This window comes from Sinocyclocheilus grahami, unplaced genomic scaffold, assembly GCF_001515645.1.
Source record: "Sinocyclocheilus grahami isolate Dianchi unplaced genomic scaffold, SAMN03320097.WGS_v1.1 scaffold809.1, whole genome shotgun sequence".
NCBI lineage: Eukaryota > Metazoa > Chordata > Actinopteri > Cypriniformes > Cyprinidae > Sinocyclocheilus > Sinocyclocheilus grahami.
In genome coordinates, this window is record NW_015505988.1 from 59,937 (window position 1) to 71,884 (window position 11,948).

General features: G+C 36.8%; 1 protein-coding gene across 2 annotated transcripts in view; it reads left to right on the top strand.

The window, feature by feature from the left end:
• Positions 1–168: 168 nt before the first annotated feature.
• The window catches only part of LOC107562143 (sugar phosphate exchanger 3-like), a 27,059-nt gene continuing 15,279 nt past the window's right edge, over positions 169–11,948 (top strand). Inside the window, exons 1-6 of one of the 2 annotated variants that reach the window (XM_016246721.1) lie at positions 169–276; positions 417–551; positions 1,442–1,562; positions 4,256–4,348; positions 9,078–9,161; positions 10,222–10,367. In XM_016246721.1, the coding sequence (XP_016102207.1) occupies positions 496–551; positions 1,442–1,562; positions 4,256–4,348; positions 9,078–9,161; positions 10,222–10,367 (500 nt within the window). In that variant the 5' untranslated portion in view covers positions 169–276; positions 417–495. The remainder of the gene's footprint in view (positions 277–416; positions 552–1,441; positions 1,563–4,255; positions 4,349–9,077; positions 9,162–10,221; positions 10,368–11,948) is intronic. The other variant, XM_016246722.1, reaches the window with a different exon arrangement.

Consider the following 11,948-nt stretch of genomic DNA (forward strand, 5'->3'; position numbering starts at 1 on the left):
CAGTGATTCAAGTTGAACGTCTTTGCTGCGGAGGTTGGTATCTCCCCATAATATTAAAAACATGTCTGCTTTTAATAGAATTTCAGCATTTTCTTATAATAGGATTTCGGCATTTTATGCTTAAACCGCTAATAAAGTGACTTTTATTTTGAAAATGGCAACATCCGGACGACGTCCGTGTTTATGCTTTAACGTGTGTTTACGTTGCATCCAGCATCCTAATATATAACCGATATTTTCCAGTCAGAGATTGAATCACAGCAAATGATTTAACCGGTGAGTATTGATTAGATATTCGCGTATCTGTGGAAGACTGTAAATATGCATATTCATCTGCAGAGGAGTATTAAAGTGCCACAGTAAGAACGCTGATTCATTTATCGATGGATAGATTTTTACAGTGATTGAATGTATAGTGTTTGTAGATGGTGCAGTAGAGTGTCCTGAAGACTCCAGATCCTCCACTTGCTCCCCCTGTTGATCCAGACCCATATAATGTGGCCCCCCTATACCTATCATCACCTGCTAGCCTTCCTCCTCACGTTCCTCAGGTATGCTGTCCTATACCTACCGCCCTCCGTTCTTATAATGGCAATCAGTTTCTGGGCAGTATTATGTTACTGAGCATATCTAGCTTTTCTTTATTGTTGTGACCCCTGTGATGGTCAAGAGTGATTTTTGTGGGTCCTTGGGTGTTGGAAAAAAAACTGACGTGCTTTACATTCATGATTTCATTCATGTTTCAGCCCATGTTTTATTGTACATAATAAGAATATTGAACTTTGTCTTGTTGGCCATCTTAGATGACATGTAGCACAAAGCTCTGCGTGTCACTTAACCAGCTGTATTCTGATTTCTTGAAATGTTATATGATTAATCTAGCTGTTATAGGAACCTAGATTGGCTATAATTTAGCAACATCAGAATAAAAAAAATATGTAGTCTTCGCAATAACTGTCTCTGAGATTTGCAGGCAGTTCCTTTCACCTCAGGATTAGATTTTTGCATTCTGCTGTTAAAAGTGTAGAAACATTGCAAAGATGACCACAGTTGGTTTGAAAACTTATCCAGTGTAATTATTTTATATATCACACATTTTGAATTTGAGTAATACCCCACACCCCTCACCAAATTAAACAATTTTACTAAACTTAAAAAAATTGGTAAAAAAAAATTATAATTTAAAGCATTTTAGCATAAGGTTGCAATATGTAAAAAAAAATTGGGACAAAGTGAAGGAGTGTGAAGACTTTTGCAAGGCACCTTATAAGACTATTCAAGATAAAGAGATAGAAAAATGTTTTAAAAAGAAAGGAAAAAGTGGTTTAAAATGCATGTGGCAAGTTCGAAATGTATGCGTTGCATTTCTGTTGGTGCCCTATGGTTTTGAAGTTTAAATTTAATGACTTGGTGTAATTAATAACATCCATTCTCTATCCAGCTATGTCCTGCTTCACTCGTCACGAAAGACTTTTAGTAATGTGAAAGTGAGCATCTCAGCACAGTGGACTCCATCAGCATTGCAGCAGAATGGCAGCACTTCGTCTTTGTCTCCTGGGGAGGTAAGAATATAAAACACACTGCCCATTCTCTGTCTTACTTTTTTTTTATTATTATTATTATTTCTTTTAAATGAGTAACATTTTTGGAATATGGGACCCACTTTATATTAAGTTTCCTTAAAGGGATAGTTCACCCAAAAATGAAAATTCTGTCATCATTTACTCACCCTCGAGTAGTTTCGAACCTGTATGAATGTCTTTGTTCTGCAGAACACAAAGAAAGATATTCTGAAGAATGTGGGAAACAGAGCAGTTCTGGGGCACTATTGACTTCCATAGTATTTTTTTTCTCCTACTATGGAAGTCAATGGTGCCCCAAAACAGCCTGGTTACAAACTTTATTCAAAATATCTCCCTTTCTGTTCGGCAGAACAAAGACATTTATACGGGTTTGGAACTACTCGAGGGTGAGTAAATGATGACAGAATTTTCATTTTTGGGTGAACTATCCCTTTAACTACTATGCACTTACATTTAAGTAAATAATTTGATACAATGCATGTATTGTGTACATACATGTTTTTACATTGAATTTATGTTTGAAAATACTACATACTGTCCTGTAATTACATCTTTAATTACCCTTAAACCTTACCATACCACCAAACCTGCCGCTAACCTTAACCGTATCCCACCTCAATAGCAGCAAAAGTGTTTTGCAATACAACATGAACACAATAGGTACATTATACCCAACAATTGATTATTTTATTATAAAGTACGTGGTATTCAAAGTCACCTAATATAGAGTGGGACCTCAATATGATCTTATTACAGTTTTTTTTTTCAATTGCTAACAAGCATTGTTCAATACTGAAGCCACATTTTCAAAACTGTTCATACAGCCTGCATTACCAACATGAATCTTGGCCATAAAGTTGGCCTCACCGCCAAAACTCACTCAGACCAACAAAATACTTAATACATCTCAAAATAAGCTTGTTTCACCATAACACTGGCAACAATTCTCATTCAGAAAACATACATTTCATTCATAACTCACTGAACTAAAAAACACCAACAACAAGGAACATTACATCACTTTTATCTTTGAAGTTTGAATGATTTGTCACATAAGTATGTCATTATAGGATAAGAATAACATCTTTTCATTCTACTGACTGTATTACAGCACAAAGAATAAATGGCAAAAACAGCCCCCCCCCCCCCATTTCTTTACATACCAGAAACAAAATACAAAAACCCATCAACATTTACCAAATTTACTTGTGAAAAATAATATAAAATCATGAATAATTTCCTGAAGCAGTAATTAATTAAAACAAACAAAAAAAAAACCCATCAACAGCATGTCTAGTATAATGAGGTATGTGAAGTACTGGAGTCCCAGCTGCTCCAGGAGGCCTTTCTCTGTGGAGTTTGTGTGTTGACGTTGGTTTCCGTTGGGTTTCGTCCACAATCCAAATACATACCGGACAGGTGAACTGGAGACTGTAAGTGAGAGTGAATATGAATGCCCCCCTCCACCAATCCTTCCGTGTCTTCCTTGATCCATGTTTCCAAAATAAATCATTCTGAAGGCATCCATCCCATCAAAAACATCACACAAAAAAAACCTACTAATAGGACATCTGGCTTGGCTTTCAGCTGAAATTGCAGTTAGTTGTGTTTGGAATAATTATTATTCAATTTCACAGTAAATATTTTGCTAAGATTATATATTTCAATATAATTCCTGCAGAAATGGACAGAGTTTACCATTGTTCTGATTTGAATGTGCTTTTATCAGTTTTGAAAGCAGTGTGTTAGCATTTGAAAAATGTGCTGAAAATATATAGTGCTTTGCAGGTTGTGGAGTATGAATATCCAAATACATACCGGACAGGTGAACTGGAGACTGTAAGTGAGAGTGAATATGAATGTGTGTGTGTGTGTGTGTGTGTTTGTGTGTTTGTCATCCCTGTGATGGACTGGCCATCTGTCCAGGGGGTTTTCCTGCCTATGACCCAGGGAAGGCTCCAGCCTCTCCATGACCCTACATAGGACAAGCGCTTTGGAAAATGTATGGGAAAGCAGTGTGTTAGCATTTGAAAAATGTGCTGAAAATATATAGTGCTTTGCAGGTTGTGGAGTATGAATAAAAGTGTTTGTGGATTTTGAGAAATGTGGTCATTGAATGCATTTTGTCTGAAAGCAATGCAAAATGATTCACAGTTTGTTTAGCATAGACTTCTATACCGCTGAATGTGTGAACAGTTTTGAAAATGTGGCTTCAGTATTGAACAATGCTTGTTAGCAATTGAAACTGTAAAAACCGAGCAATGCTTGTATTATTCTTAGCATGTCACTATATGCAATGGAGAAAATGTGTTCAGCAAGGTAGAGGTGAGAGAAACATTGAGAGTATTGTAATATTTTACCTCAAAATACTGTATTGACACTCATCTAATGAATAATGCCTCGCAAAACTGTATCAATATTATATTTCACATTAATATTTTTGTGGTTACCATTTGGAAATTTGTGAGAGGGCAACACATTAAGGCAAGCATTACATCAGTATTTCAAGCACTATATTGTTTCTGTTTGGCAAAATTACAAACTAACATTCTCACAACTAGCAGTATAGTTGTACAAAGCAATTAAGTCCAATGCAGACCTTTCGGTATTTAATATAAATCTAAATAATGTAATAATAATAACAACAGTAATAATACTGTTTATATTTGTAGACATGGGAGGAAAACAAACTGTTTGCTGATGTGGGAGAGGCCACACTGTTCCTGGGTGCTCTGGACTCAATCTTTCTCTTCTCTTATGCTATGGTAAGTTAAAAAAAGGAATAGGTGTAGCAGGCTTTGGGGGTTGTGGGTAGACCGTGATGGTCTGTTAAAGGGTTAGTTCACCCCAAAATGAAAATTAGGCTGTGTTTTACTCACCCTGAGGCATCCTAGGTGTATATGACTTTCTTCTTTCAAACTAATCCAGTCGAAGTTACAGTGGGGAAAAAAAGTATGTTTTCACGAGACTCACTGGCGCATGCGCAACGCTGACCTCATACTTCATCCGCCCGGAGCTGCTTCTGTTACACCTAGGATGCCTCTGGGGTGAGTAAAACACAGCCTAATTTTCATTTTTGGGTGAACTAACCTTTTAAGAACACATAATGCTGCTGGTTCACCATATTGAACCATGAAATATAACTGTGACAGTAGAGGTGTGCGATATTGACAAAAATTTCCCTCCGGAGGTAGAATTTTTTTGGCCAGATACATCATTAAGGATATGTCGTTTTTAAAAAAGTAACTATTACAATCTAAAATAAGAAAGAAATTACAGTAATGTATGTCTCAGACAGAATAACAGAGTAACTACTTTTTTGAAATGAGAAATCCTTGATAATATACATGACTGACAAATACGATCTCAATGAGAGTGTATGTATTGTATATGGAACCTGTCCTGTTAAACCACTGTATGGTCTTGCCTACCGTGCTGCAGCTCAGTTTCAGGGTCTTGGCAATCTTCTTATAGCCTACGTCATATATACTTATGTATGTATTATGTTTGTATGTATATTAGGGCTGTGTATCAGCAACAAAGTCACGATGCAATATGTATCCCGATATGGAACTGCACTAATTTTCACCTCAGCAGAATTTTGTAAAACAGCTGTTTATTAAACACTGCATATAGGGTCATTGCTAACTATAGGCGGAGCAGGCAGTTGACCTCTGCATCATGAACGGCCTCCATAACTGTACCACAGTATAACAATATAGGTAATGGCATAGGTTTCATGTTAACATTGGGTAGTCCCCACCAGGCACAATATTATGATTGGTTGCATCTTGTTTTTAAGCCCATAAATAATAATGTACTCGTTCTAATATATATTGTAATGTACTCATTCTATTATATTTATAAAATCACCTTACATTGCTGGTAGGTTATCATTGCACAAATTAACCCACTCTCTACCTTTAAAAAATAAAAACAAAAATTAGAAGCATTCTTAATTAATGCGCTGTCTTCACTGTAGCTCATGCGCACACATTCAGTCTCTTACTGTGCAGCCCCTCAATTTCATCAATAAAAGAGCTTCACTGCTGAAGAGCTACATTATCTTTCTCAGCAAAGAGTTGGTAACCTGGTTTCTGAAGCAATTAAAGCCACCGCTTCACTGTTAATAGAGAAACGTGGCAAAAACGGAGGCAATTCTTAAAGGTGCCATAGAATGCAATAATCACTTTTATAAGATGTTTGAACACAGGTGTGTGGCCGCAGTGTGTGAAAACAACTAACCTATAATGGTAATAATCCACCCACTCATTGTTTTATAATCCCAATAAATCATAAACAGTTTCTCCACACTAGCAGTTTCAGATTTCTCACTACTATGACGTCATACTCGGGGAAAGTCCCGCCCATTTGTGACGCTCTCTGCCCTGGTAGCATATACACAGCCCTGGGATGCACCAACGAACATACGAGTCTCCATAGACTGCTGAGGACACGGTGGTTAAATTTCATTTATGAAGGAAATGTCCCAGAAAAAATCGGAAAAGTCCTGTCTCTGCCTGTTTTCACTAATGCTGCCTTCACGTGCTACCAGAATGGTCGTAAATAGGAATGTGGTAGTTAAAAATTGCATTTGGAAGCAATGTAAGGTCAGAAACACGGTCACCACCAGTTAAACCGTAACAGCGGTATGCCCGTGAGCATGAGCTCTTGAAGCTCCACACTCTTCTGAAAAGGGAGGCAGGAGCACCAGCTCATTTGCATTTAAAGGGGACAAACACAAAAAACAGCGCTTTGGCTCATACCCTAAAAGTGGCAATTTCAACAAGCTATAAAAAATTATCTGTGAGGTATTTTGAGATAAAACTTCACATACACACTCTGGGGACATCAGAGAACAATTTAAAACATTGTATCAATGCATTCTATGGCACCTTTAAATACACCGTCTCTCTCTCTCGTAAATGAACACTTGATGAATTACACTTGTCTGAGAATAGAATATTGAAGTGGAGATCGCTAAATTGCAAGCTTACCAGAGTTTTCAGAAACCAGCGCTTTTATCCACAGCGGAGAGAGAGCGCAAGCACATGGTTGCCAGGTTGACAAAAATAAGTAACACACTTATCAGATAATTCTGTATTGCGAAAGTGTGGAGCTCTGTGTCAGGGGTTACGTCTCTTTGTTTTAGGCAGCCCAGTTGGGTTCCTCTGCGATACCCGTATCGTCAAATAGCTGTGACGACGATACATCGATGTATCAAACACAGCCCTAAAATATATATATATATTGTGTAATTCATTGAGAACAAAATTGTGGGACAATGGTCAATGGAAACCAAAATCATCAACCCGTTGAGGGCTGGATTCAAAATCAGGCAAAAAATCTATTGAATTTCAGCAAAGCAACTTCAACAAAGAATGAGAGTGTATGTGTGTGTGTTTATATATAAATACTATATATATATGCTTTAGACGTGACGTAATGACGCGGCAGTGAATTCCTACCCGTAGCACTCAAAATAGAAAACATTATTATAAGCTAACCGTTGTGAATCTGGCTAAAGAAAGGAGATAGTTTCGAACACTGGCTGGTTATGTACTTGCTCAAATATTGATTTCAGATCATTTTTAAACAAAAAAAGTTACAGACTGCAGCTTTAAATTGTAATGTTATATATATATATAAAATCTGCAGTACATATATACATACAAGGAATAAATACTTGAAATATATTTGATTTAGTTAACAGATAAACTAGGGGAAAAAACAGTACGACACGTAACGTAGCCTATACAGTGCCTTGCAAATGTATTCATACCCTTTAATTTTTTTCACATTTTGTTTTGTTGCTGAGTTATGTTAAACTGCTTTAAATTTGTTTTTTTCCACACCAATCTACACTCCATACGCCATAATTGTCAAGCCAAAAAAAATGCGCATTTATTAAAAATAAAAAACTAAATTGATTCCATTGCATAAGTATTCATACCCTTATCTGTCTCTGTTACCCTTAATGGAAGAAGTTTGAAACAACCAGGACTCTTCCTAGAGCTGGCCTCCTGGCCAAACTGAGCAATTGATGGAGAAGAGCTTTGGTTAATGTGGTGACCAAGAACCTGATGGACACTCTAGTTGAGCTCCATGATCATATGTGGAGATAGGAGAAATCTACAGAAGGACAAACATTGCTGCAACACTCCACCAGTCTTTAATGGCGGTGTGGCCAAACTCAATCCTCTCTTCAGTTAAGACACATGAAAACACACTTGGAATTTACAAAAAAGCACCTAAAGGACCCTCAGACTCTGAGAAACAAGATACTCTGGTCTGATGAACCGCAATTCTAAGCATCATGTTTGAAGGAAACCAGCTCCGCTCATCACCTGCAGAGTACCATCCCAAAAGTAAAGTGTGCTGGTAGCAGCCTCATGCTGTGGGGCTGTTTTTCAGCAGCAGGGACTCGTTAGAATAGAAGAAACGCTCAGTGCAGCAAAATATAGAGATAGCCTTAATGAAAACCCAGTCCAGAGCATTCAGAACCTCAGACTGGGCAGAAGGTTCACCTTCCAACATGACAATTACCCTAAGCACACAGCAAAAGTGGCTTATAGACAACTGTGTGAATGTCCTTGAGTGGCCTGGGATTGAACCCAATCAAATATTTCTGGAGAAACCTGAAAATGTGCATCTGCCCCCATCCAACCTGACAGAGTTTAAGAGGGGAACAGGTGAGGTGAAGGATGGCAGCTAATTGCAAAATGCTGATGAGCAAAGCTTGTCGCATCAAACAAAAAAAGACTTGAGGCTGTTGAGGTGCTTCAGCTAAATATTTAGTTAAGGGTATGAAGAATACTTATGCAATGTACTTATTTCAGTTTTTATTTTTAATAAATGTACGAAGTTGTGACAATTCTGTTTTTGCTTTGCCAGTATGGTGTATGGAGTGGAGATTGATGTGGGAAAAAAGTAATTTAAAGAAGTTTATCATAAGGCAGCAACATAACATAATGTAAAAAAAAAAAAATGAAGGGGTATGAATACTTTAGCAAGGCACTGTGTGTGTGTATATATATATATATATATATATATATATATATATATGTATATATATATATGTATGTAGTATGTTGGGCCAGTTTAAGTGTTTATGTAGTTAATAAAACCTTACTTGTATCACACTTGACGTGGTTCATTGTTTGCTCATAACTGGAGTCACTTAATCATGCAGATTTATGCTACAAGCTTTTGTAGACTTGTACAGTAAGAAGGTTATTTCCCTTAACCAGGAAATTAACGTTCTTAGAATTGACAAGACAGTTGACCCTGAGAGGTCAGCTAAATATCTACAGCGGATCTAAAATATTCATAATTAATTATAACTAGTTATGATTAATTATTCATATTTCCCATGAGCTGATTCGTTACAATATATATCACACACACATATTTGTTTGTTTAAAAAAAATAGATGGTACATGTGGCACACCCATATTTGGCAGTGATTTGGTGATTTGTTTGGTTTTCTTTCAGGGTTTGTATATCAGTGGAGTAATTGGTGATCGGTTCAACCTTCGCTATGTTCTGTCCTTTGGTTTATGTGGATCCGCTGTCACGGTTGGTATTCTGTTGAAATATGTAACTAGGGCTGTGAATCGATTCTTACTTATTTAAAAAAAAATGTAAGTGGAGCTGAATGCATTAAAGTATAACATAAAGAAAAAGTCTTATGTATGTTAACACTGGTTCCCAATGTAGGGAACAAGATGCTGCATCAGTAGCTAGATACTATGGGAAGACCCTCCAGGTGTGAAGATTGACTGAAAACCATATAGAGTAAATGTCAATAGTGCAACAGTCGGGTTCCGGAAGTTAAAATATCATTCATTTTCTTCATAGAATTGATTTGTAATGATAATTTATAAAGCTGTGTGGTTGTTAATCAATGGTAAATGCTTTAGTTGAAGCCATTAGTCCACATTATTTTATTTATAATTTATTATTTTATTTAATCTTATTTTTTAGATAATCAATCCCCACCAATCAGAGTATTGAATCAAGCAAATTGCAGTAAAAGAACTCTTTAGCACAAACTACTTCTCTATGGTCTTGTACTTTTTTTTGGTCTGATTTTCAAATTTTTTTGCTTCAAATCAAAGTTTGTAAAATTGTGATTCACCAACTAGCTGGTTGGTTTGGATTATGGCTTACAACTTTTTAATGAAGCCTGCCTATGGTAAAATACTTCCAAGGCCGCTGAGAAATTAGGTGGCCACTGTTGCACACTATTGATTGGCTGATGCTGCCACATCAGTGCCTCAAAAGGACTTGCCTGTGCAATTACTACTCTAGTAACTAGTAACTAGTTGTAGAAGTAACGAAAAAAATGACACAGTTTTCAAATTTAGCCTGTCCCATACTGGGAGAATGCACAGCCTGACTCAATATGAGGGGCCCACATGACTTATGATGCGGTACCTCAGTGCACGGCACTAGCGCCATCAGCCAATAAATGGTCATCATTATGTACAGGCTTTAGGCAATCGTCACATCTGGTTGGTGCTCCAATACCTTCAGATACTGACACAGCGTGAGTGAACCTATGAAAGTGAACAAAAATAATCTGTGAATTTGTGTCTTTATTTATTTGCACTCACTCTCTCTTCTTTTTTTTTAGGAATTTGTGTTTGGCACTTTGACAGAATGGCTTCACTTTTATAACATGTACTTTTACTGCATCTTGTGGGTGATAAATGGACTGCTGCAATCTACAGTTTGGCCCTGTGTTGTGGCCATCATGGGCAACTGGTTTGGAAAATCTGGGTAGGTGTCAGTATGTTTTCATGATTTTATTTTTTCGTTATGTTTTAGCTATTTTTTAATTTCTTTTTTTTTTTTTGCATACACTACTTAAAGGGTTAGTTCACCCAAAAATGAAAATTATGTCATTTTTTGTCTTGTCTGAGAATTTTAATGACAGAATTTTCATTTTTGGGTGAACTAACCCTTTAAGCGCGCAAGTATTTTTTCTAATCATCCTTGATCCAGTTTAATCAGGTGCTAAATGTGCTGAAATGGCACTGTGCTGTGTGTTCTTACAACTACGCAAATCTGAGAAAACAGAGAAAACTGAGAAAAATCTGATGGTCCAAACAACAAGGGAGAGCAGATGATTTGTCCAGTCAGTCAGTCACTCAGACAAGACAAACAAGTAACAGACAAGACAAAACAAGTATAACACAATGCAGTGAAGTTCAAAATTCAAAATACAGGCAAAACATGAAAAATAAAAATAGAGAATATAGTACATTGTGCCCTATTTTTATGCATTTTTACATTGTGTGAACAGTGAACCAATTCAAGAATTGGTTCATTGGAATTGCACAGCAAATGAATTCTGTTGGTTTATAGCCCCTGTGATCTGAGTTGTAAAGGAAGGAACTGAATTTGATTAATTGATTTTATTTTTAAATTGTTCAATAACCTTTGTCATGTAAACCTTTTTTATTAAATGAGCTTCGGAATTAGGAATGGAGTTTTGAATTTTTAGGTAATTGTCTTTATATATGTTTATTTTCTCTTTCTTCCTGTGAACTGCATTTGTGAAATTATGAGACTTTGCACTGCTTGAATGGTAGTTTGCTTAAAAACGAATAACAGTTCCATTGAATGATGACTTGTTTGTGTATTAATAGGGTTCCCACTCAATTGAATGTGTGGATCCTTCGTAGGGTTGACTGACTCAAATACTTGGGGAAAAAATCTAATTCTATAACCTCCCGTTATTTAAAGGGATAGTTCACCCAAAAATGAAAATTTGATGTTTATCTGCTTACCCCCAGGGCATCCAAGATGTACAGTGGTGTGAAAAAGTGTTGGCCCCCTTCTTGATTTCTTATTTTTTTGCATGTTTGTCACACTTTAATGTTTCAGATCATCAAACAAATTTAAATATTAGTAAAAGATAACACAAGTGAACACAACATGCAGTTTTTAAATGAAGGTTTTTATTATTAAGGGAAAACAAAATCCAAAACTACATGGCCCTGTGTGAAAAAGTGTTTGCCCCCTAAACCTAATAACTGGTTGGGCCACCCTTAGCAGCAACAACTGCAATCAAGTGTTTGCGATAACTTGCAATGAGTCTGTTACAGCGCTGTGGAGGAATTTTGGTCCACTCATCTATGCAGAATTGTTGTAATTCAGCCACATTGGAGGGTTTTCGAGCATGAACCGCCTTTTTAAGGTCATGCCACAGCATCTCAATAGGATTCAGGTCAGAACTTTGACTAGGCCACTCCAAAGTCTTCATTTTGTTTTTCTTCAGCCATTCAGAGGTGGACTTGCTGGTGTGTTTTGGATCATTGTCCTGCTGCAGAAACCAAGTTCGCTTCAGCTTGAGGT